Source organism: Andrographis paniculata, unplaced genomic scaffold (genome assembly GCF_009805555.1).
Source record: "Andrographis paniculata isolate CXL003 unplaced genomic scaffold, ASM980555v1 Contig65END, whole genome shotgun sequence".
NCBI classification, from domain to species: Eukaryota; Viridiplantae; Streptophyta; class Magnoliopsida; order Lamiales; family Acanthaceae; genus Andrographis; species Andrographis paniculata.
Window position 1 is genome coordinate 450,150 of NW_026137601.1, and position 26,391 is coordinate 476,540.

Here is a 26,391-nt window from a genome sequence, read left to right on the forward strand (position 1 = left end):
TTAGTTAAATTTCAAGTTGTAGTGGATTAGACATTGTTCACATGTTTGTAGTTTCACGTCGAGCTTCTGAGCTAGGGCAAAGTATTGGATTTTAATTTTTTTTAGAATTTTGATATTTTCTTTAAAGATTACGTTAATTAATTATATATATATATATATACTCCATTCGTTCCACCAAAATTGAATCATTTGATTAGGGTCACAGTATTTAAAGTAAGGATGTTTAATTAGTTAATAATAATTAGTTATAATATTATTTTTTATATAATTAATAATATTTATAGTTTGAAAGTAAATATAATATATATGATTAAAAAAATCAAAATATATATATTTAAATATTTAAAAATTATATAGTAATTAAAAAATATATCTACTATGGAGAATAAAATTTTTTATAATAAATAAATAAATAAATATTTATTTTTTTAGGAGAAATATAAATAAAGAGATTTAAATATTTATTTTTTTACGAAAGATATAAATAAATAGATTCTGAATAGGTCCTACTTATGGTGTTATATGTTAGATAGTTAATTTTAAATATGATAGATAGTTAATTTTAAATATATTTAAATTTAATAATTTTTAAAAAAAATAAACAACATGTATCTGATGCTGAAATTATTTTTTCAGCACGTGAATAGTTAAAAACATAAATATATATACTTATATTAATTAGATAATTTAATAATATTAATTAATATAGTTAATTTTTATTTAGTCTTGGCGCTGACTAAATAAAAATAAAAATACGTCAATTGTTAGGTGAGATAGATAAAAATGAAAAAAAGTGTTAATCGGTAATGCACGCACCTAGCAAGAAATCTCAAAATTCGCCTACGGCTGACTAAAGAGTTTAAAGGACAAGACGGACGGGATAAATCAACCTGTTAAGGGTCAAAAGCACTCAACGCAACGCAACGGGGAAGGGGGAAGGGGGAAGGGGGAAGAGAGAAAAGACAGAGAGAGAGGGAATTTGACAATGGAGAAGGCGGATCCGAATCTCCACCAGCTCCCCACCGCTATAATCGCCACCATCATGACGAAGCTCGACGTTCCCTCTATTCTTTCACTTGCCTCCACTTGTAAAGCCTTCCGCTGCTGCGCCGCTCACACCCTTTCTTTCCTCCCAAACTTCCATCTTCCCGTGAGTGCTGAATTATATGTATAATTAGAGTGCTGAGCCCATCCCATAGATCTGCTTTCTTCTATCTTGCCAATTAATTTTCCGTTTCTCTTGTTTGACAATTTTAGGATATGGCGCCGTCTGCGGATTTGTTAAAGCCATTGCTGCCTCTGAACAACCCACATTTGAGGAGCCTCAAGTTGGACTGCACGCGGCTAGATGACTCTTCCTTGGATATTCTGATTCGTCCCTCTCTGCACGAGCTGTCCCTCCGTAATTGCACGGATTTTAGCGGCAAGCTTCTGTCTCAACTGGGGAACAATTGCAAACACCTCAGGTCCGCTTTTTAGTGGACACCTGCTTTGCAACATAGCACATTTTTGTATTTACAGCTAGATTTTGCGTTAGCTGTGCCAATTTTCTAGTTGCTGGTTTGTCTCTTTTGATGTTGTCAACTTCATTGCCCTTTGATTGTGGATTCCATCTAATGGTTGAGTTTGAGCACTTTTGATGATTCTCTGAAGTATATATATTTTTAATAAATGATGCCTTCAGGTTTCTGTACCTGAGTTCGGTAGCTGAGAAAATGGGGCGAACAATTGATGTATTGCATCTGGAGGAACTCCTCAGTGGCTGCACCCATTTAGAAGTAAGGGTTTACTTATGGTTCCATTCTATTCTAAATTGATAAAATTAGTTTACAGGATTTTGTTCTGTTACCGGATAAAATGGACAAATGCATTTTTTTATCCGTGTCCTTTTGTTATGGCTATTTAGAGTCATCTCCATAGCTTTCATTCCCGGGGATTTTATATGATTCTGATCATCTTTTCTTGCATCATACTTGCTTACATTCTTTTGGCATCTCCATGATAGAAACACCATAAAAATTGATATAGTACTCTTGAAATCAAATTGATCCCCTTATGATCTAATGGCTATGGCAATACTGTATTTGGTAGTTAAATAATTGTGGTATTGAATGCTGATTAGAAATGGGTATAAAAACTGGATATTTAGATATCTTTTCTGAAATTTGAATTCAACATAGTAATGTTTCTAAACTTTCAGGTATTGTAATAAAAAGCAAGGTAGATTGTACTGCTCTTCCGAAAATATTTTAGAATCTATGAAGTTATCAGCTAGTGTGGCAGCCAGAATTGATTATAATATATTGACATACACTTAATGATCCCTTGACGTATTTGGATTCCTTAGAGATCTGTGCGCAACGAACATGCCCTTCTTGTATTTGTGACAGCATTAGTGCTTTTTGTGTTAATCCTTCTCTAAATATTGTTTTGCAGACACTGATCCTGATGTTTGATGTTTCCATATTTTTGCATCAAAACTTTGCACTAGTCTGGGCACTGGCCTCATGGAAACTCACTTCTCTTGAAATTGGCTATATTTCTTCAGTAATGGTAGCTGAACTGCTTAGCCCTGCTGCAGGACCTAGTCAATCATCAAATCATTGCTCAACCATATTGCCAAATCTACAGAAACTATGCCTTTCTGTGGACTACATTACTGACATAATGGTAAGCACAATATCAAAATGTCTTGCTTCCTTGACCCACCTGGATCTTCGAGATTCTCCTATAATGGAACCTAGAATGGCATTTGATCTAACCAATAATGGTCTTCAACAAATCAATGCACATGGCAAACTGAAACACCTCTGTTTGGTAAGAAGCCAGGAGATTGCTCCTGTATATTTCAAGCGTGTGAATGATCTTGGAATCCTTCTCATGGCCGACAAATGCTCAGCCATGGAGAGCATCTGTCTTGGTGGCTTTTGTCAGGTGACGGATACTGGCTATAAAACAATCCTGCATTCCTGCTCTAGGTTATGTAGGCTTAAAGTATTTTATGGAACTCATCTAACTGACCTGGTTTTTCACGATATTATTGCAACATCACTTTCATTGACTCATGTTGGCCTAAGGTGGTGTAATCTCTTAACAAATCTAGCTGTTGCAAGATTGGTATCCAATGGAGAACTCAGTGTTCTTGACTTGAGGGATTGTAGAAACCTTGGAGATGATGCGCTCCAAGCTATCAGCACACTAGCCAAGCTAAGATCACTACTCATGGATGGCTGTGATATAAGTGATGTGGGGTTGTCCTACGTAGGCAAGGGCTTGATGAGTAGAAGCCTTGTTTCATTGTCTTTGAGGGGATGTAAGAGACTTACTGACAGGTGCATTTCTTCCTTGTTTGATGGACACACCATCCTGGAGCTGAGAGAACTCGACCTGTCAAATCTCCCTAACCTCTCTGATGCCGGGGTGCTTTTATTGGCTAAAAGTCGCATCCCAATCTCTGCGCTCCGACTTAGACAATGCCCTCTCATTGGGGATACCTCTGTCATGGCTTTAGCCTCAATGCAGATTGACGAAAACGTGTGGCATGGGAGTAGCTTGAGGTTGCTGGATATTTACAACTGTGGAGGCATTACTCAGCTTGCCTTCCGGTGGCTGAAGAAACCTTATTTCCCAAGATTAAAGTGGTTAGGGGTGACGGGATCTGTGAACAGAGACGTGGTGGATGCTCTGGCAAGAAGTAGACCATACGTGCATGTTGCCACTAGGGGGGAGGAGTTAGGGACAGATCAATGGGACGACTTGGATGGAATCTATTTGCAGGACTATGAAGAAGTCGACGAGTTGGAGCAGTGGCTGCTGGGAGGAGACAACATGAGTGATGAGGAGATGGAAGATGGTGCCGATGTAGCAGACCTATTTGAATGAATGACTGCTTGTCGGTGCAATTTGTTTCTGGGGTGCTGCAGACTCTAATAATGTTGAGTTGGTTGTGCACATATTTGTTGTTTGGCCTGTCAGTCTTAATTGGTATGTACATGTAAATGTGATGTCTGGTGCTCACTTCTAAGGTAAGAAACAGCAAGACCCCATACCTTACCATAGCAGTGAGTCACAGACTTGACTTTAGCTGTCTGTCTGTATGTATGTTATTTTGGAATCAATCAATTAATAGTTTAGGTACAGTGAGAATGGCATTTTGCCATTTAAGAATATACTACTACAAGTAATTAAATTAAAAGAAAGGTCTACAGTAGTAAACTCATAGATTGAAAAAAACACACAAGCAGAGAATAGCAGATTATTTATTTATTCATTTATATTTTGACATATGTGACATTCTGTTCGAAATACAAGTTTCCCTCTACATATACAAGCAGTTTAAGTTTACCCTCCCTTCCTCACTCTGCTCTGACTCCACCAGCCCGCCGACGAGTGACGGCCGACCCACGCAACAGAAGCAGCAACAAAATGAAGAACAGGCAACCACGGTAAGGACTAACTGAGGCACAGGCAGTGGCTGTGGCTGTGGGAGAGAGAGTGCACGCAGTGGCAGTGGTCGGAGCTGATGGCGAATTTGTCCAGTCTGGTTCACGAACTCCGGGAACGCATTGCCTCGTCATCATCAACCCCTCCCGACAAACAAAACGATGAAGCCTTGCAGTCTCGCTTCCGCGCCGTACTGCCCAATCTCCTCCAAGCCTACGTTGTCCCTTCCTCTTCCGCCGGTATGTCCCGACCCTCAAACTCTTTTAGTACTGCACTGCTACTTCCATCTTCCAACCGATCGACCAACCTCGACATTCTCTTTCACAACAATACTTTACTAATATGACCATCTCTTACAGCCAGAGAGAGGGAGGTGATTGCCGTGCTCAAGCTTTTGTCACACACCGCCAAGAATTTCCCCGGAGTTTTCTATCACGGGAGGGCCAGTGCTGTGCTTCCTGTTGTAGGCCGAGTGTTACCTTTTCTTGCGGAGCCCGCATTCCGGTCTGTCGCTCCCTCCATTTCTTTCCTTACCATGCTTATGCTTATATGTGTTATTTCTATTATCGAGAAGAGTGGATGAGGGATTTTTGCTTCGTATCATGTCTGCACTTGTAGTTTGTTCGCTTGAGGGTGATTTGCAATGGCAGTCTTGTTTTGGTTTTTGAGTTTCAAGATTTTATTAAATTTTTGGTCTTATTTATTTAATTTCATGAGTGTGTACTTCTCTCTCTTTTTATTCAGCCCCCGACATGGAGTTATTGTTGAGATTGTTGGATCTCTGCTATCCTTGCTTCGCACTGGTGATAGAGATGCATACAGACAATTCTTCTTGGATGCTATGTCGTTGACTGAAGGTGTATATATCTCTTTCATGGTGTGTTATTTATTCTGTATTTTCTACAAGAATCTGCTTTAATTACCTGGATGTTTTCCTAGATCTTGTATATGTTGCCTCCGTTTGTGATCAGAGAAGATCTGTGGGACAGAAAAGTATCTTGTTGAAGTCTTTCTGTGAGTCATTTTCCAGAATACAAAATGATCCTGCTCTTCTTGGTGGTCTTCCAACGTTCAACACATCTGCTAGTGGAGACGGAATATTGATTAATGTTATGGGAAAAGAAAGGTTCCGAGCCTTTGCCACTTCCACCATCAAGCTTCTATGTAAATGTTTGACTGAAGGAACATTATATGTTGAAGGGCTTTTGGATGGCTCATGTGTTTCGTCAGTCTGCAAGCTTTTGTGCTACGGAGATGATGATTTGCACATGGTAAGTAAATTTGTTCAATATCTACCTTTAAATTTTCTTAATGACAACAAATTCTTCTAGATTATAAAACAGGACATCTAACTTCTGAAGTTCTGTGAAGGCATGCTTTGATTTTGTACGGATGGTTAGAGCCGGGAGAAACTATGAGATTCTTCCTTCAGAGAAACTAATCCAGTCAATGACAATCATTCTAAGCAAAGATGTTGAGGGAGTTTCAGTATTCAGGTACATATGCTTTCTCTGGAATAAAATATGTCTATGCAATTCAGAGATTGCTCTCTTTAAAATTTGTACTTTATTCCATCTGAAATACCTGTATATCAATTTGAGCAACTAGCATCCAAGAAACTTAGGTTGCATAATTACTTGTGCAATATGCAATATACAGTATATATATTGTCCTCATAAAAGCTATCATATCTAATACCTATTTTCCATTTGAAAGATTATATCTAAAACTTATTTCTAACTTTCTATTTAAAAATTTCACATCCAAAACACCAATCACACCTGTTACATATGATGGTCAATGAACCTTGCTTCAGGGCTAATGAATTGCAAACCCTGTTGCTTGCAATGGATCAGGAACCCTACTTTGAGTGAGTCACTCTGATTTTTTTTTGATGGCATTAAACAATATTGAAATGGGAAACAATATAAAAACCAGTTGAGACCTTATGTCCATTCATGTGTTTTGCAACCCTAGTTTTGTCTGAGTCTGCTGTTTTAGCTATGCTTTATTTTCTTCCTCATGGACCTTGATATTTTTATTGCAGAAGTGCAGTTTATGATTCTTCTCTGGGAGGATGTCTTCAGTCCTTGCATTCTAGTTGTCCTGAGCATGTTGTCAGGTCAACAGCAGCTGAGATATTGTACATATTTCCTGAATCAATGCTAAAGACAAGTAGCTTGGAACTGAAGGTTAATGACATACATGCACATGTTAACCACTTACCACTTTCGAATTTCAATTTCAAATGTAATAAATAGAAAATGTGTTATTGGGGTGCTGCATGATCATCTTTTATTCTCATGTCTCTCTCACCTCATTGTCCAGTGGCTCTTACTAAACGAATCCTTGGCATCATTGTGATTCTAGTATGAAGCTGAGGTTTTAATCAATTCATAGGGTCTTAATAAGAGACTTCCTATCAATTCAATAATAAAGGAAGGAAAAATAGACACACTAGAGATGAAAAAATGAGTGGAAAAGAAATACCAACTTTCACATATACGTACTTTTAACTGAGGCAATTCTTTGAATCTTATTTTCTCGTAATTTTACTATTTCATCATTGCTAATTTTTCAGGCTGGTTTGTGTAATGCGTACATACGAATTGTAAAGACATGCCCTCCTTATTTGTGGAGACCAGAATGTCTCATATCACTGCTTTATTCATCAAACACCAGTTTTCATTTAATAGATTGCTTCAGAGCTGCTATTACCAGTCTTGGTCCTAATCTTGTTGGAAGGATAATGACTGAAGATGCTGATGTTGTTCTGCCGAAGTTAAGGGATACTGAAATTGTAATCTCAAAATTTGGAAGCAAAAGACCCAGAGAGGATATTATACCAATGGAAGCAAAGCGCCAAAAGTTAAAGTATTCTTGCTCAAAATCCCAGGATGAATGCAAGTTTGTCTGCACAGTTCCCTGTGTTATGGAGAAAGAATATGCTGATTTGATGTGCTCTTCGTTAAATCTATTGCTTGATTTCCTAAATCCCCCCGGGGAGAACTCTAATTCATTGAGGATAGAAATTGAGCTCGCAGCTATTAGCACCCTCTGTATTGTTTTTTCTGAGCACCCTCATGAAGACCTTTCCCTTTGCATATTTCAGAAAATGTGCAAGTGGCTTTCTTGGATTTCTGAGCAGGTTTGTCATTCATTTTTTTTTCTTCTTCTTCACCATTATATTAGTTTGACCTTACCATTTCCGTATTGATTAACTTAGCAAGGGAAGCAACAAACTTCATTTCCTGTTGGCATGTCTATTTTTCTAGAAGCAGTTGACAGCTTACTGCTTGCACAAGGTAATGAAACTGCTGGTGAGCTTAGTATTAACAAATACCCGCATGGCATTGTTATGAGTTATTTTTCTCTCTCCTTAATATTTTCTAAATTTGGACATGTGCTTTCAATCAAGCAGCTGCTGATAAAATCTTCTTGTTGAAACTAACATGACTTATTAACTTACCTTAGGGTCGCTATCTAAAGAGAATAGACTTGCGATCTTTGAAAATATTGGTGATATTGGAGATATCTTGCGGCCAGTGCTGAGGCTTCCATGGACCTGTGCTTCATCCATTACAGAATCCTGTGATCTTGCTTCCTGGAAGGCAAAATGTCTTTCAATTCGTATTCTATCAAAGATTGGGTGCATAACATGGCAAGGTGTTGATCTTGATATTCTGGATTTGGGGCTCTGTGATGAAGAAGTAGAAGTTAGAATTGAAGCTATCATATCAATGCCTGTGATTGTGTTGTTTGCTGGTGCTGATTTTCTGATGCCCATGTTCAATAGGCTGGAGTAAGTGCAGAATAACTTTCCACCTACCAGATTGCGCCGTTGTGTGAAACCCAGCTCAAATAGCATGCATATTATAAAGTAAATTTGTTTGATAGAAAAGCCTCTAGTTTCTTTGAGCACTGACAAATTTATTCTGATGATGTAACTTTTTTATGATCACCTTTATCTCCTTGGTGCTGTAGATAATCACCTTTGTTTGCACTCTTTTTGTCTCTTAACCCAAAAATGTCTGTTCTCATTGTTGATCATGATCTCTAATTCAAAAGTCCTGTTAATATGTTTCCATTGACAGTTTATGTTTGTTTAAAATTTTTCTTCTGTGTTGTTAGCTCTGATAGTAAATTTGTAGCATGTGCCTCTTGTTTCTTAATTTTCTAGAGTTTGGAAAATTGCCTTTCCAGTGGGGTTGATTAGAGTGAAATATTCTTTCAGCATACTGCTCTGAGTTTTGGCATCGCGTACTTAAGTCAGTTTACCGTTCAATCTTCTTTTATCCTCTTTCAGGACTCTTAAAAAAGAGAAAAATGAGCAAGTCAAGAAAGTCATTTCTCTCTCTCTTGGTCATCTGGCATGCTTATATGGATATTATGATTGTAATGGCCTTCCTTCTAAAGCTGGATGCAAATTATACTTGAAGAAGGATAGGGAGAATGAACTCTTTGGTATGAGTCATTTTTTGCCGAGATTTTGGTGTTCAAAGTGTGAAAGCAGTGGTACAGATGACTTTTGGCCTTCTTCAGCAGTATTTTTACCTAATGTGGAGAAAAAAAATTATCTTTTCAATTGTGACTATAGTTATTTGCAATCTCTCTTTTTTGAACTCCTCTACGATGAATCATCAGAAGAAGTACAAGCTGCTTGTGTCAGAATGATTCAGTGCATCCTTCTCCATGGAACTGAAGATGTTTTGATTACAACTAGATTGCAGTGGATTCAATGTATTGATTTTTTACTCCTTCACAAGAATAAAAATTTGAGACAAGCATTTGTCTCCCAGATTACTTTCTTTGTTCGCGATCCTATCCTGGAGTGTTTATTTTTGTGGAAGAATTCCCAGGAGAAATCCAAGGAACAGAGGTTTATGGACAAAATAAAGCATGCTTTGGCAGCAGCAGAGGATCCTTTGGTTTTCGAAACCCTTCTAGAAACTACAGCAACAGTCATGCAAGTAGTTGATATCCATAATCAACTGTTTTTGTTCTCTCTTATTTTATTGATCGATCAGCTGGACAATACTTATGCTTCTGTGCGGCTAACTGCCTCCAAGCTGATAAATAGATCATGCCACTTCCATCATTCAGGAGGCCTTGATGCACTCCTGTCAAAAGCTCCACATGTCCGAAATGAATTGTATGATTATCTATGTATGAGGCTTGGCAACCAACCCAAAATGGTTGAAGAATTTTCAGCAGCTGTTCTTGGCATTGAAACTGGAGAACTTGTGAAGAGAATGATTCCTGTTGTTCTTCCAAGACTTGTGGTCATTCAACATGAAAATGATCAAACTCTAGCAACTTTATATGAACTGGCCAAGTGTTTGAATACTGATATGGTGCAGTTAATTGTTAATTGGCTTCCTAAAGTACTTGCCTTTGCTCTTCATCAAGCTGATGGGCAAGAGTTAAACTCTGCTTTGGAGTTCTACCATGAACATACTGGATCAGACAAACAAGAAATTTTTGCTGCTGCTTTACCTGCACTTTTAGAGGAACTTGTATGCTTTACTGACGTAGATGATTCTGCAGAAATAAGTAAAAGGTACTTTATTACAAATAATACATATAAAGTCTTTAGTGAAGAACAAATCTCTCACTCATTCTAAAGTATAGAGTGGCTATTTGTTTCAAACCGTGATGTGTTTGTTGCACTTTCTTATTTAAGTTAGACGTTCATATTTCTGTGGAATACAAAAACTTCATCTGGGTTTCAATATCTACTATAATGATCTATGCTCTTTGACTGTATTTGTTGAATTTTGTTTTCTACATTCTCTAAGTTGATTTTTTATTACAACAAAAATGTGACTTGAACCAACCTTCTTTTAGGTTAGCCAGGGTACCTCATATGATCCAACAAATTGCTAAAATTCTGACTGGCAGTGAAGATCTTCCAGGATTTTTGAGGAATCATGTTGTTGGTATGCTGAACAGCATTGATAGAAAAATGCTTCATGCAGCAGATAAGGCATTGCAAAAACAAGCCATTACGCGAATAGAGATGCTGATTAAATTGATGGGCTCCCATCTTTGCACTTATGTTCCAAAAATTATGGTGCTTCTCATGCATGCTATCAACAAGGAATGGCTTCAAGGTGAAGGTCTTTCGGTATTGCATTTTTTCTTAAAACAATTATCTATCCTGTCACCTTCTAGCACTAAACATGTGATATCTCAAGTTTTTGCTGCTCTTGTACCATTCTTGGAGAAAGAGGCAGAAAATTCATCTACCCACACAAGTAAAATTGTGGAGATATTGGAGGAACTTGTTGTTCAGAATAAGGTTATCTTAAAACAGCATATTCGTGAATTCCCTACTGTACCCAATGTTCCTGTCCTCTCAGAAGTGAATAAAGTAATTCAGGAAGTACGTGGAGCTATGACCCTGAAAGATCAGTTGCACGATGCTGTGGAGGGGTTAAATCATGAAAATTTAAATGTGAGATACATGGTAGCATCTGAGCTAAGCAAGTTGTTGAACCTGAAACATGCGGAGTTCATTGGTTTGTTCACTAAGGAAGGGGATTCAGTTATGGATCTGATGAGCTCTTTGATAACATCACTGCTGAAGGGGTGTGCTGAGGAGTCAAGGACTTCAGTTGGGCAGCGACTGAAACTGATATGTGCGGATTGCCTTGGAGCACTTGGTGCTATTGATCCAGCCAAAATAAAGGGCTTTTCCAGCACACGCTTTAAAATAGCATGTTCTGATGATGATCTGATATTTGAGCTGATCCATAAACATCTGGCCAGGGCTTTTCGAGCAGCACCTGACACCATCATTCAAGATTCAGCTGCACTTGCTATCCAGGAGCTGCTAAAAATTGCTGGATGTGAGGCTTCCCTCGACGATAATGTTCTGCAGTCGGCTGGAGACATACAGCACTCAAAGTTGGATGGAAGTTCTTCACGGGGGGGCATGGGTGATGGAAGTGAAATACTTGGAAGAGGGCAGAGGTTGTGGACCCGTTTCTCTAACTATGTGAAAGAGATAATCGCCCCTTGCTTAACCTCAAGATTCCAACTTCCTAATGTGTCAGATATGGCTACTTCTGGTCCAATATACCGGCCATCAATGTCTTTCAGAAGATGGATCTATTTTTGGATTAAAAAATTAACTGCACTTGCCACAGGCCCTCGATCTGCAATTTTCAATGCTTGTCGTGGTATTGTGAGACATGATATGCAAATAGCCATGTATCTTCTACCTTATTTAGTCTTAAATGCTATATGTGAGGGTACTGAGGAGGCCCGTTGTGGGATAACAGAGGAAATTTTATCAGTTCTTGATGCTGCTGCATCAGATAGTAGCACTACTACTGCTCATGGTAATAATTCTGGGCAAAGTGAGGTGTGCATTCAAGCTGTATTCAATCTTCTTGACAATTTAGGCCAATGGGTTGATGATGTGGAGCAAGAAATTAGTCTTTCCCAGCCACTTCACTCGTCCAATTCCAAGCAACAAGCTGTCAAGTTGAACATCCATAGTACAGATTTTAATCAACTGCTTATACCATGCAAACATGTCTCAGAACTCCTTAGCGCAATTCCTAAAATTACGCTCGCTAAGGCCTCATTTAGATGTCAGGCTTATGCCAGGTCTTTATTGTATTTTGAGTCTTATGTGAGAGGCAAGTCAGGAACGTTTAACCCTGCTTCTGAAAAGAGTGGCATCTTTGTGGATGAAGACATATCTTTTCTAATGGAGGCATACAGTGGATTGGATGAGCCGGATGGTTTATCTGGTTTGGCATCACTACGGAAATCAATAAGCTTACAGGACCACCTCCTGATTAACAAAAAGGCTGGGAACTGGGCAGAAGTTTTGACTTCTTGTGAACAGGCTCTGCAGATGGAACCATTTTCTGTTCAAAGACACTCCGATGTCCTTAACTGCTTGCTTAACATGTGCCATTTACAGGCCATGGTTACTCATGTGGATGGATTGATTTCTAGAGTTCCTCAGTATAAGAAAACATGGTGCACACAAGGGGTTCAGGCTGCCTGGAGGCTTGGGAGGTGGGATTTAATGGATGAGTACCTGACTGGGGCTGATGCAGAAGGCTTGCTTTATAGCAGCTCTGAGAGCAATGCTTTGTTTGACAATGATGTTGCAAAAATTCTTCAGGCAATTATGAAAAAAGATCAATTCTCTGTTGCTGAGAAAATTGCACTGTCTAAACAAGCTTTGATTGCTCCACTCGCTGCAGCTGGGATGGATTCTTATGCTCGGGCATATCCATTTGTTGTCAAGCTTCACTTGCTTCGTGAGATTGAAGATTTCAATTCTCTACTTAATGGTGAGTCCTTTTTGGGGAAAAGTTTCCAATTAGATGAAATAGAATTCTCAAGGACATTGGAAAACTGGGAAAGCCGCCTCAAACTGACCCAACCATCTCTGTGGGCGAGGGAACCTCTCTTATCCTTCCGAAGACTTGTATTTAGTGCCAGCGGCCTAGGGGCTCAAGTTGGGAATTGCTGGATACAATACGTGAAGCTTTGCCGTTCATCTGGGCATTATGAAACTGCAAACCGTGCAATTTTGGAAGCCCAGGCTGCAGGAGCATCAAATGTTCACATTGAGAAGGCTAAGATTCTGTGGAGCACTAGGAGGTCTGATGGTGCCATTGCAGAACTTCAGCAATCTCTACTGAGCATGCCTGCTGAGGTCGTTGGTTCCAATGCAATATCAGCCATTACAAGCCTGTCTGTTGTTCCTGTGAATCCTCCACCTTTGCTCTCTGATAGTCAAGCTGTGAACAGGAATCTAGATGTATCAAAGACACTCCTTCTGTACTCACGGTGGATTCACTACACCGGCCAAAAACAGAAGGAAGATGTGATAAATCTCTACTCTAGGGTGAAGGAACTGCAACCCAAGTGGGAGAAGGGATACTTCTACATGGCAAAATACTGTGATGAAGTGCTTGTTGATGCTCGAAAACGCCAGGAAGACAGTGCTGAACAATCATTGAGATTGATGCCATCTAATTTCTCGCGTGTTGCATCTGTTAATGTACAGCAATCTGAGCGAAGATGGTGGACTTACCTTCCGGATGTCTTGTTATTTTATGCTAAAGGGCTTCATAGGGGACACAAGTATCTCTTCCAGGCTCTTCCAAGGTTGTTGACGTTATGGTTTGATTTCGGGAGCTTTTATTACACAAGTAACATGCATTCCAGTAAAGATATGAAGAATGTTCATGGGAAGGTAGTAGTCTCACCAATTCAAGTATAATTTGTATTAATTTTAGTTGAAGTCTTTTTGTGTATTTTTCCCTTGCTTAGGTCATGAGCATCATGAGAGGCTGCTTGAAGGACTTGCCAACCTACCAATGGTTGAGTGTGTTGCCTCAACTGGTTTCGAGGATTTGCCACCAGAATGAAGAAACTGTTCGGTTGGTGAAGCATATAATTACTTCTGTTCTAAGGCAGTATCCACAACAAGCCCTTTGGACCATGGCTGCTGTTACAAAATCTACTGTTTCTTCAAGAAGGGAAGCTGCTTCCGAGATCATTCAAGCTGCTAAAAAGGGATCCAGTCAAGTAGGTTCGAATTCTATGTTTGCTCAATTTGCAACACTAGTGGATCATCTTATCAGGTTATGCTTCCATCCGGGGCAAACAAAGGCAAAGAGCATCAATATTTTAACTGAGTTTAGTGCCCTGAAGAGGATAATGCCTTTGGAAATTATTATGCCAACCCAGGAATCCCTCACTGTCAATCTACCTTTGTATGATGTGAATTTAACTGATTCTGGTACATCTGATATATTTTCATATTCGGATCTTCCGACAATATCTGGAATAGGTGACGAGGCGGAGATTCTTTCCTCGCTTCAGAGACCAAAGAAAGTAAGACCTACTTAGGTTAACCTTTTTTCTTTCTCTATTCCATCATATTCTCTTCCATGGTCTACCATCTTCTGATTTAATGATAATGAATTTTTGATTTTATTTATTTCTCTCCACTCAGCGTGGGAGATCCCCTTTTGATGAGTTTCCTCAATATTATTATCACCAGTCACCCTGGATTGACTGTGTGAAGCATGATTAAGTTTTGATGAAGTTTTTTACCCTTCTGAAGGGGCTCATTAGAAAATATTAGATATAATAGCTCTAGACAATTGTGTTTATGAAAGATGGATGTTAAGTTGAGTCTATTATAGCATATTTCATGAATTTCTGTGAGTATGCTGTGAAATTATAAATGTAAATGGATTCTTGAGTCCATTATTGCTAATAAAGTGACAATGTCTCATCTTACTATTTGCAGATCATTCTCATAGGTAGTGATGGATCCGAGCGTCCATTTCTTTGCAAACCTAAAGATGACCTTCGAAAAGACGCCCGCATGATGGAATTCAATGCAATGATAAATCGTTTACTGTCAAAATGCCCTGAAAGCCGTCGTCGGAAGCTTTATATTCGAACGTTTGCTGTGATTCCATTGACAGAAGATTGCGGTATGGTTGAGTGGGTTCCCCATACTCGCGGGCTCCGACATATTCTCCAGGATATCTATATAAGCTGTGGAAAGTTTGATAGGCAGAAAACAAATCCTCTGATTAAGCGAATTTATGACCAATCACAAGGTAAAATGCCAGAGGATGAAATGCTGAAGGCCAAGATTCTGCCAATGTTCCCCCCAGCTTTTCACAAATGGTTTCTTAACACATTCTCGGAGCCAGCCACGTGGTTTAGGGCACGTGTTGCCTATGCACATACTACTGCTGTGTGGTCTATGGTGGGGCACATTGTTGGGCTCGGCGATCGGCATGGTGAAAACATTCTTTTTGATTCAACAACAGGAGATTGTGTCCATGTTGATTTTAGTTGCTTGTTTGACAAGGGCCTGCAATTGGAGAAGCCAGAGCTGGTGCCATTCAGATTGACACAGGTAATAGAGCAAATGCTCAGTGTTAAGCATGATCAATGGAGTGTTTTGGGTCTCGGTTTCTTAGGCATATCATATAGCAGGAGCAGTGCGTGAATGAGGCAGTCATTGTGGTTTTTTTTGTTTGTAGAACATGATCGATGGGCTAGGCATCACGGGATATGAGGGAACGTATCTGAGAGTCTGCGAGATCACACTCCAAATTCTGAGGGAACACAAGGAGACGCTCATGAGTGTGTTGGAGACATTTATCCATGATCCTCTTGTGGAATGGACAAAATCCCACAAGTCAAGTGGAGTAGAAGTACAAAATCCACATGCACAGGTTGGTTGGTGGTCACTGTCAGTTGGTTAATTAGTTATTATTGTCCTATTAGCTGTTGACTGGAACACAGCATTTTCCTTTGCTAGTAGTTGGAGGCGTGGCATGCCCTGTCGTGTCGTGTAATCAGTATGCGATATTATTCTGTGTGTGCAGAGAGCCATCAGCAACATAGAAGCCCGGCTGCAAGGAGTGGTGGTTGGTGTAGGAGCAGCGCCATCTTTGCCCCTTGCTGTGGAAGGACAAGCGCAGCGTCTAATCGCAGAAGCTGTGTCCCTCAAGAATCTGGGGAAGATGTATATATGGTGGATGCCTTGGTTTTAAGAAGAATAATTAGAAAGATCCAGAGAGATAGAGAGTTGGGGTGGCTTCGGAGTTTATGGATGAATTGAATTGGAGGAGTTACCCGTCCCGTTTGGTCTCACAAATCACACACTATATGTATATGTATATATACCATACTCTTGCTAGTTACCTTCGTGCTTTTCTCTGCTTGACCTCTCAACGTGATGATGCGCTGGGTTTAATGGGTTTTGCAATTTGCCTGGTTGGGGGGGACGATAGGGAGAGAGAGGCCCACCCTCGCTCGTGTAGTTTCTGGATCGGATCTATCACTTTTTCGATATTTATATATTATGTGTATATATATATAGAGAGAGAGAGAGAGGATCCCACTTCTCTTTGTTTGCTAAATATTAAACTGCTCTCATGCCTCGCCCGTTCTTTCCCTCGACTCTCCCCTCCCTTCTCTGTGTTGTTCTCATCAGGTTTTCCTTTTTTCTCGATTACCAATTTCTTGATTGATTTCGCTCGCTGTTCTGCATTGTCTTGCGTCCGTCGCCGTGGGCATCCCAAACATTCTTGTTAGGGTTTGGATTTAAGGACGACGATGAGAAAAAGGACGAGAGCGTGCCTCGAAACGGCTGTTGTAGATATTTGGCAACGTGAACTCGGCGAACTCTCCTCCAGGAGCTTCTTCCGTCGACTTGGCGCTTCCGAGGTTTGTTTCCATGCACATAACTTCAATTTTATCTAGCCGCCACCTATACCCGGTCGCCGTCGTATCCACGTATTTCGTTTTTGCCTGTATGTTTTCCGTTTTTTGTTTTATTTTATTTTATTTTTACAAAAGCCTCACTTATAGTTGAAGAAGAACATCAATTGGGAATGTTTCAAGTGTTTATCTCTCATTCTTTGCTGCTCAATGTGTATTGTGTCGAAAATTGTAGGTACTTTATTTTTGGCACAGGCCAATCGTCACTGACTTTCTGATTTCCCCGTTGGGAACTATGGTGTCAGGATCTCGTGCTTCGTTTTGACATCCTGCGGAAGTTGGATAAACACCAAGGTTGTGTGAACACTGTTAGCTTCAATGCAACTGGTGATATACTTGTATCAGGCTCTGACGATACAAGGATAATTCTCTGGGATTGGGAAACCGGACAAGTTAAGCTTCATTTTCATTCTGGTCATGAAAACAATGTTTTTCAAGCAAAGATCATTCCTTACACCGAAGGTCGAAGCATTGTCACATGCGCTGCTGATGGAAAGGTGATGCATTACTTCTTCTCTACCCCATTCTCCTTTCTCTAAATAGTGTAATAAAACAGTCAGAAGTGATCTCTTTTAGTTAAGAAGTGTATACAACCAGATTTTATGCCCTGCTTTCTGTTGGTAATTCCATAAGTCCGTGTACTTGTTACTGGATGCTCTCATATGCAGTTGTTTCTTACATTCAGGTAAGACTTGCACAGATTCTTAACTCACAAGTTGAGACTAAGCTACTGGCAGAACATCACGGACGTGTTCACAAATTAGCTCTTGTACCAGAGAGCCCTCATACTTTTTATACATGTGCTGAGGATGGAGTAGTTAAACATGTAAGTTAAGGTGTTATTGTTTGTTATTATTATTATTATTGTTATTTATTTTAGAGTTGCCTTCATGACTGTGGATACTGTAATTATGCTACATTATGTTGTCATTTTTACAGTCATCCAACAAATGATCACTTCCATCTAATTTATTGCAAGCTTACTTTACCATGCTTTAATGAAATAGCAGTTAGGGGATGCTATAGCAAACCTGAGGAGGCCCAGATGCATTTTATACTGAATTTAGAGGATCAAATCATGTAAACATGTGGAGAGATGTGGGTTTTGGTTTCCCAATGTGATGAACTCTGTTGTATATCTGGTATTGAATATAGGAGTTCCACTATTCAGCTATATTCTGTTTTTGAGTTTTGACCAACAACCAATTGTAGTAATTTATTTGTCTGAAAGTCCCATCATCTCTCTGGTGTCTTCCGTTTGTTTTGTTTGTTTGTTTGTTTCAGCATCAAAATATTGCAACAAACTCTTCAGAAGATGTATGCATATATATATGTTACCCGTTATAAAAAAAAGAACAGTCTAGTGATCTGTTACAAAATATAGCTTTTAATCTTAATTCTTTAAATGGGTGAAATATTTCTTTGCATTGCTTTTTTTAAATGAATTATGAGGCTAATTTCCAACCATTATCCTTTTTCAGATTGATCTGAGAGCTGGAACTGCTACCAGCCTCTTTACTTGCAAAGCTGTGCATACCCAGAGTTATTATTCCATTGTTTCTCTGAACGCAATTACCATTAATCCAAGAAATCCTAACTTATTTGCCATTGGTGGATCTGATCAATTTGCTCGACTATTTGACATCCGCCAATACAAGTGGGATGGGTCATCTAAATTTGATCGGCCTGTTGATCTATTTTGCCCCCCTCATTTAGTTGATGATGAGCATGTGGGAATAACAGGATTGACATTCTCTGATCAAAATGAGCTTCTTGTGTCGTACAGTGATGAGTTTATATATCTCTTTACAAAGGATATTGGTCTAGGACCCGATCCAATTTTTACTTCTCATGTTTCTGAAGGGAGCGACGTCAGCAATACAACTCCTGATGATCCTGTTGGCTTATCTGTTTCTAATGCCAAAGAAAATGTGAAAGCTGTTCCACAGGCATACAAAGGGCACAGGAATTCCGCTACTGTGAAGGGTGTAAACTTCTTTGGGCCTAAATGTGATTATGTTGTGAGTGGATCTGATTGTGGGCGTATTTTTATTTGGAAAAAGAAGGGTGGAGAGCTTGTCCGTGTTATGGAAGCTGATAAGCGCATAGTGAATTGCATTGAACCTCATCCTTTTGCTCCAGTGCTAGCCAGCAGTGGGATTGAATCAGACATAAAAATTTGGGTTCCAAAAGCTCCTGATAAAGCTATTCTACCCACTAACATCCAAAAGGTAGATGTTCTTTGAATATAAAAAAATTTCCATTGTCACAGTGCATGCTGCTATAGTAAATAAATATAACAGAGCAGGTGAAGAAGCTTAATAGGGTGCCTCATACGTGGAATGTGGTATAAGAAAGTTAACGTGACACACTGATTGGATTATCTGTTTGTTCATTTGATTTCTTCTGATTGGCAGTAGGTCTTGTAAAAATACGACTTCTTTTTAAGAAGTAAAAACTATGATCATTTTAAGCCTATCTACAAGTTTGAGTATGCTAAGACATTTTCTTTAGCTTAGTGTACTAAATCTCAAAATCTAGACAAGCATGTCTGTGTGTAGCTTTCGACTACTTTCCCATGGCCATTCTTTTTGGAATGTTATGGTATGGTGTATGTAATGGCTCTAAGATTAGATCCATTTCTCCTGTAAACTAACTTTGTGAGTAACTCCTAAGAACTGCTAACTTGCAAAATCCCCACTCTGTTTATTGCTCCAGTTGTAGATTCAAATCTATATATCTGACTATTTATTTATTTAATTAATCTTGTTTGTGTGGTCCTCAAGTAAATTTTCTGACATAGTATCATTTTACATAAAAGCAGTGGCTAATATTCTATACTAAACTGACCGTTAAAGCTAATGAATTCCATAGTTTCTCTTGGTGATACCTTTGAGTCATGTTTTAATCATTTCTCCTCTAGTCTGATATATTTCTTCGAAACTGTTGAAGTGGATGAAGTTTTAATTTCTCATTATCAATTATTAGGATAGGGTTATTCCATTTTATGGTTGTTATGGCTATGATGATGGAGAGGATGAGGATGACTTCATCTATTTTGACGATGATGTGAATGAGTTCACGGATTCTGATGAAGATGATGAGGATGAGGATGCCTGTACTGATTCTGATGAAAAGGATGAGGATGAGGATTCCTGTACTGATTCTGATGAAGAGGATGAGGATGTCTTTACTGATGAAGAGGATGGTGATGGCGGTGTTGATGAAGAGGATGATGATGATGATGATGATGATGATGGTGGTGGTGGCGGGGAGTACAACATTGCTGACGATTACGATAATCATGAGAATGAGGAGAATGGGGATCACGAGGGAGATGATGGAAGTGATTTTGTTCTCTGCATTGGAGATATGGGTGACAAGGATGATGATTGTGGTTCTGATAATTTCAATGATGATGAAGGTATCAAGAATGATGGTGATTGATATTCACAATGATGCTTCATTCATTGTTATGTATTTATGTTTGTAATTGTGGTTGTGGTTCATGGCTACTTTTATGCATTCTGTGAATGGTATGACAGAATAAAAATTGATTGCATAACTGAGGTGTGTTGGCAATACTTATGCCTTCTAGAGGATTGATGATTTTGTTATTTGGCTTTTGGGTTCAGCAAAGACCAAGGCCAAAGGGTTGGATGCACAGAAGGATGTCGATGTCTCCGGAGGACATGATGTTGCAGTTGTTTTCTCTGCAAAGGCCAAGAGCGAGGGCAAGCCCTGAAGGAGGGAGCAGAGATGGAGACCATGCATCAGATGTGGGAAGGGACCTGCATCAGCTTCTTCTGACATTTAATGCCAACACTGATGAAGATGAAGACAGCAGCAGTGATGGTAGAGGTGAAGACATTTCCATTTAAGGGGAAGTAGGCAGGCATGGAACCAACAGTCATGCCCATCAATAAAGAGGATAGATGTCTGTCTTCTTTTTGTAAATAGAGACAACAAATAACAAATAATGTTTTTTTTACTTCGACACTGGTTTTATCATCACCGCAATGGCAACTGAGTATTAAGAAGTAGTTGCACGGAAGAACCTATTTTGTGTGCTTTGTTTTAATTCGTCTCATACCTCATTTTTATGTTAAATAATAACAACTGCAAGTTTTATACTGAACGGAATTTGCTATATTATGGAGGTTGTCCAGACATACAAGAAGAAGACGATCAGCCAGTGAATCTAAGGTAGGTAGCCTCTCTTGTGGATGTTTTGTTATTGCTGAACTTGCATTGGTTTTGATTTTAATTTAGTGTTTTGCAGTGTTAGGATCTGCCTGTCTTCTTTTTGGTTTTCTTCCCGCTCACTTGCTCTCTCACTGACATGTTCTTGCTCCTTTCCAGGATACTTCTACTGGAACCATTGCTCAATATCAGAAGAATATCTTCACCTGTTTCACCTTGGGTGTATATATAAGCACTCAAAAGGCAGAGCCTGTGATAATTCTCTCTGTGAGACGAATGATGTAAGTGGTAGTTGTGTTGTATTTACAGTTTTACAAATACATGAATTATAAATATATATATATATATATGTATAAATAAAGGAAGAAAAGAAAACCAGTGTTGCTCTAACTAGTGTGTTTCTGAAGCAAGCAGCAGCAACAACAAACTTGTGGTTAGAGAATGAGTGCGGTGCAGGCAGCTGGAAATTGAGGGAGTTTGGGGGATGGATGGATGGCTTTTGTGGTATCCGTAGGCGGAGTAGGTTAGGTGGGTGTTATGCCAATAAGCAAGGCTGGCGTTGATGGTCTTGACTTCTCTGGGTTGCTGCGTCTCTGGAGAAGAATGGCCGGAACTTGATGACGATGCTAAGAATGAAGGCAATGAACTGCACATGACAATACCCACACACACTTTCTGGTTAGTAAGCAGTACATGAATAGAATAGAAAAGAATAGCAGATAGTGATGGAGAGGTGCAGATGGTGATCATCTTGCTTACCCAAGCAAGTCCTACACAGAGCATGCTGAATCCAGGGAAATAGAATGGAGCTCCATCCGACAAAAATAAAGCTGGATGTAGAGCAGAGAGAGCGTGCATCAATAATATGGTGAGATTTCATTTCATTTTATTTCCCACCTTCCATTCTTTATAGTATATTATATTGTATTATGAAAATTCACAACAGTTCAGCTCAGTTCAGGTTACCTGAAAGAGGACTGTAAATTAATGGAGAGATGACGTTGGCAAATGAGGCAATGCCCATCAGGCATCCTTGCCCAATCCCCTGTTTGTTAATAATAATATAGCATATTATCAAAAGTGAAACCATCCATAGGTGGTGGTGATACTACAAAATTTAGGGGCTTACCTGCTCGTAGGGTCCAAGCTGTTTTGAAATAATGCATCTTATCTGTATTTTGATGTACAGTACAGGCGCAGAGGGGTATAGTCAGGCAGCAGTTAATTAATTGAGTAGTTATGAGTGTGCAAATAGGTACTTACACTAGGAGCTGCTAGGAAAAGGAAGATGCCCAACAAAGCCGAAGCATATGGTACCTGCACCAAAACAAAAGAATTGTTAATTCAGTTCTAGCTAGCTTGGTGCCGGTGCCAGTGTAATGCTAGAGAAATTGAAGAGCATGATGATTTTTAGTTTACCCAAGTTGCCCAGGCTACGCTGTCAAGTAGCATCTGCACAATTGATTAAAACCAGATGGATATATTGATTAGCATTACAACAATATAAACAGAATCGGCTCGTCTCTGAGAGGTAAGTAGTAGTAGTAGTAGCAGTAGTAGTAGTTTACATACATTAAGGAATCCAGCAAAAAGTCCAATACAAAGCAGGGTCTCCTCTCCTACAAGGAGTCCAAGCGTGGGCATTAGCACCATCTGCAGTGAACATCATCATCATCATCATATTAGTTAACAGTGTCAATCAGTCTATCATATAATTAATTACTTACGTTGGAGATGGTAGCCGCAATGTAGGTGATGAGCCATATGTCAGCAAATTGGTCTTTCTGGAAGTGGAACCGCGCCTTCAAGTAATACTGCATATCATATAGCAGTGAAGACGCGTACAGCAAATGAATATTAGCCTGCATATAAGAGATATATATATATATATATATATAGTGGATCTATACCATTAAGAAAGCTTGAACTCCTGCCTCAGCGAGACTGTTAAAGAATGCGACAAATGATGCCAGCGACACGGTAACGCTGCAAACATATATATATGGTTGAGAGAGATAGATATATAGATTACAACATAGACTGAGGTAGAGAGAGAGAGAGAGAGAGAGAGAGAGATGGCAGGGAGATGCAGTTAATGGAGTAATTAACATGTATACCTGCTCTTGAGCAAGCGAATTATATCCTTTGGCATTGGAATAACGTTTTTGATAGGACCTCCTCCTGCAGAGGCAGAGGCAGAAGCAGGTTTTAAGATTGGGTGCTCCAAAGTAGAGGCGGTGGTCGTCGTCTCCTTCTCCTTCTCCTCGAGAAAGATCCTCATGTAAAGCGCAGCAACGACGGCTACAACTGTGGCCACCTGATATATGGTGGCGATGGGGAGCAGGCGAGCCGCCAATGTTCCGCAGACTGTGGCAGCAGAGACTACTCCCGACAGAATTCCGAAGGCGGAGACGCGGCTTCCCTCTCCGACATTGTCTGCCAAATAACTCCCCGAGATGCACATCACTCCTCCGTCAGTCACCATCGCTGTTAGGGTTTTGGTCACATAGTACACGTAGAAGAATTCCTTGCTCCTCTTCACCCCCAGTATGGCTGCAATTCAAATTCATTCATATATATATATATATATAATTAATTAATTAATTGATATTCATTCCTTTGATTATGGATCCAATTAGTTAAGTAATTGCTAGCTCACCGAATGGAATGATGGCTATGCTCAACGGTATGGTGAGCAGAACCTTACGCCCATACCTATCAGATAGATTACCAATCAGTGGCATCATTATCACCGACCCTATCCCTGCAATCTGCACCGTACAATACGTACTTCATATCATATATATATATATATATATATATTAATTACTTACATAAATACTACTTACAAAACTAGGTTAAATGTGCATATATTATAGACATCATTCATAGTTATTTGATATAATATTGATAAAAGTTAATGCTAATGTTATCCCCCCTCCTTCCTATCTACATTTTTTAATTTTAGTTATAAATTATCTTAATTATGATAATTATTTTTATTAATATATTCTTAATTATTTATTAATTATATCTTTCATAAATTCTCGTGTCTACTTTAAAAGAAATATAATAGTGAAACGGAAGAAGTATTTTATTGTAAATTTAATTTTTAATACTCTATTTCATATAATTTTTTTATTGTCATTTAAATTTAGTTTTATTTTTTTTAGTAAAAAATAATATATATATATTTTTTATTTTTTTAAAAACTTATATCAGATCAAATAATATATATATATATATATATATATATAGGCCGGCTGTCGCTGCAGGCTCATCGGCCAATTCATCATTCCACCGCACTCATAAATTAACAAGGAAAAATAAATTAATTGCACCACTTTTTCCTACAAGTTACAATTAATATATATATATATATATAATCCATTACAATGTAGGTCAGGTTAGGATTGACGTAGTTAGTCATGTTTGGTAATGATTAATTGGATAAAATAATTTAATTAGTAATAATAATAAACCACACGTACCGTACGGAAATGGAGAGATGGAGGACGTAGGAGCGTACATACCTCCATTTTAATTAAATTAAATTAAATTAACGCGTGCTGATGTCATGTCATTGCTAATAAGACAGACAGACAGACAGGCATGGTGCTGAGTCGCCTCCAACTACACCATTCACTAGTCATTCATTTTTCCATCCATCCAAAGGATATGTTTTGTCCGGCGCTTTGGATTTTGAGTTGGAATTTCAATAATAAAAATTTTAAATTTGAATAATTATACGATGTGATATAAATAGGTGTTGTTGTAATATTTTGAATGTAAAATTAATTTTTAGTATAATATAAAAATAAAAAATAGATGTTTGATTTACGTTTTTTTTTTTTTTTTTTAGGAAAAAAATGGGATGAACAGTGTATTTAAAATCCAATCCCAAAACAAATACACCCTTAATATTTGATTAAGAAATTAAAGAAAAGGGTAAAACGTTGTCGTTTTCCTTGGGAAATTTGTAAGCGAGTATTTACTTATTTACGTACAGGCTACATGAACAACGTGAAACAATATTAGATGATAATTTGCGTGTATTTCTGTGGAGTGAATTTGAGAAAAATTACTTTGTATCTTATATTAAAATAATATTCGATAAAATATTTTATAAAATTAAATATATATATATATATATATTTTAGAAATACAAAATCAAAATAATAAAGTTAAGAGAAATATAGACAGCGTAGATGAAAGAAAAAAAAACACCCTAATTTACTCGGTGGGAGCTCAATCGATCATTTATAGTACTCATCGCAAACACATGTTGAATTCTATATATGACGATGCTACTGGAGATGATCCATGGATCGAGGAAACAAATTTAATTCAATAAAGACAGCGCAGATAGATATATAAGTGATATGTAGAGTGGAGTAGTACTGGAGATCAAGAGCAATAAAATAAAATGAAATTACGAATGAGTGAGAGAGAGGGGTTAGGGTTAGGGTTAGGGTTAGGGGTACGGACCGCCTGCTGGAAACCAGAGAGATATATGGCGAGGGAGCATTCGTCCTTGCCAGGGCACACAGCTTCCATGGTGACATCAGCAATGGTGGGATTCACCACCAACGAAGCGAAATACGACAGGAACACCGTCACAAAGAGGTGCATCAGATTCCGCCACTTCCCCATCGCCATCATCCCCCTCTCACACAATCACTCGATCTATATATATATATATATATATCGATCAAAACCTAATAGTAGTAAGAATGCTGCTGCTGCTGCAGAGCTGAGGAGCAACGGAGGAGGGCATATACGACTGATCAGAGCGCCAGACTTGATTATTTCAGAATAGAATCAATCAATCTATCTATCTATGTAAAAATATGTGTATATATATACACAGAGAGAGAGAGAGAGAGAGAGAGAGAGAGAGAGAGAGAGAGAGAGAGAGAATAGGGTGTATGGAGTAGTGGGGAGCATCTATCAATGTACCAATTAAAAGTTAAACGGCGCAAGCAGGCAGGCCGGGCCGGGCCGGGCCGGATGATCGCATCGTAGGCTAATCAGCCCAACTCAGCTATAGTCCGCTCCTTCCTTCCTACCTACTTTATCATTATTATTATTATTATTATTATTATTATTATTGCATTGATTCATTACTCTCTCTCAATCTCTACGAATCAGTCTGTCGTCTATCACTGTCGTTCGTGGTCTATATGCACCATGTCAATGTAACATTTCCCCCTCTTTATTTCAATATATATATATATATATATAATTCCCGGTAGGTACTAAGGCTTTATTTTCACAACAATTTTAATATAATAATAATAATAATAATTTGTATATTGGATATATATATATATAATTATATAATTATGGATCATCATGCTGACGTCACCCTAACAAACAGCTTGGGTAATTTGACTTTGACTTGGATATGGATTGCCCTACCAACCGGCTACCAACTACCATTGCAATGCAAGT

The 26,391-nt window shown here is 38.7% G+C and overlaps 4 protein-coding genes across 8 annotated transcripts; 3 read left to right on the plus strand and 1 right to left on the minus strand.

Annotated features, from left to right (window-relative positions):
• Positions 1-903: 903 nt before the first annotated feature.
• On the plus strand, positions 904-4,139 carry LOC127262509 (F-box/LRR-repeat protein 10). 2 transcript variants are annotated; one of them, XM_051291220.1, is made up of 4 exons: positions 904-1,150; positions 1,258-1,466; positions 1,685-1,778; positions 2,437-4,139. In XM_051291220.1, exons 1-4 carry the CDS (start codon positions 986-988, stop codon positions 3,880-3,882), a joined length of 1,914 nt encoding a protein of 637 aa, XP_051147177.1. In that variant the 5' UTR covers positions 904-985; the 3' UTR covers positions 3,883-4,139. The 2 variants fall into 2 exon arrangements, with proteins under 2 accessions (XP_051147177.1, XP_051147178.1); XM_051291221.1 differs by lacking the exon at positions 904-1,150 and having other exon boundaries at positions 1,451-1,560.
• Positions 4,140-4,347: 208 nt separating this feature from the next.
• On the plus strand, positions 4,348-16,086 carry LOC127262508 (serine/threonine-protein kinase ATR). Of its 3 annotated transcripts, none has more exons than XM_051291219.1 (15): positions 4,348-4,682; positions 4,803-4,947; positions 5,188-5,300; positions 5,383-5,714; positions 5,815-5,939; positions 6,491-6,635; positions 7,025-7,591; positions 7,670-7,748; positions 7,918-8,245; positions 8,750-10,003; positions 10,291-13,672; positions 13,750-14,316; positions 14,738-15,361; positions 15,489-15,683; positions 15,770-15,877. In XM_051291219.1, the coding sequence occupies exons 1-15, from the start codon at positions 4,523-4,525 to the stop codon at positions 15,770-15,772; spliced, it is 8,019 nt and encodes a 2,672-aa protein (XP_051147176.1). In that variant the 5' UTR covers positions 4,348-4,522; the 3' UTR covers positions 15,773-15,877. The 3 variants fall into 3 exon arrangements, with proteins under 3 accessions (XP_051147176.1, XP_051147174.1, XP_051147175.1); XM_051291217.1 differs by having other exon boundaries at positions 4,349-4,682; positions 15,773-16,086; XM_051291218.1 differs by having other exon boundaries at positions 4,353-4,682; positions 15,837-16,086.
• Positions 16,087-16,121: 35 nt separating this feature from the next.
• On the plus strand, positions 16,122-20,809 carry LOC127262510 (uncharacterized). 2 transcript variants are annotated; one of them, XM_051291222.1, is made up of 6 exons: positions 16,122-16,680; positions 16,980-17,231; positions 17,420-17,560; positions 18,216-18,965; positions 19,723-20,158; positions 20,370-20,614. In XM_051291222.1, exons 1-6 carry the CDS (start codon positions 16,570-16,572, stop codon positions 20,477-20,479), a joined length of 1,800 nt encoding a protein of 599 aa, XP_051147179.1. In that variant the 5' UTR covers positions 16,122-16,569; the 3' UTR covers positions 20,480-20,614. The 2 variants fall into 2 exon arrangements, with proteins under 2 accessions (XP_051147179.1, XP_051147180.1); XM_051291223.1 differs by lacking the exon at positions 19,723-20,158 and having other exon boundaries at positions 20,370-20,809.
• A 117-nt stretch (positions 20,810-20,926) lies between these two features.
• LOC127262511 (uncharacterized) lies at positions 20,927-25,862 on the minus strand. The gene is made up of 12 exons (XM_051291225.1): positions 25,426-25,862; positions 23,597-23,708; positions 23,055-23,490; positions 22,848-22,923; positions 22,665-22,751; positions 22,510-22,590; positions 22,357-22,389; positions 22,201-22,254; positions 22,067-22,108; positions 21,904-21,982; positions 21,697-21,767; positions 20,927-21,583 (listed from the first exon to the last, which is right to left on the minus strand). Exons 1-12 carry the CDS (start codon positions 25,597-25,599, stop codon positions 21,473-21,475), a joined length of 1,356 nt encoding a protein of 451 aa, XP_051147182.1. The 5' UTR covers positions 25,600-25,862; the 3' UTR covers positions 20,927-21,472.
• Between the last annotated feature and the right edge of the window lie 529 nt (positions 25,863-26,391).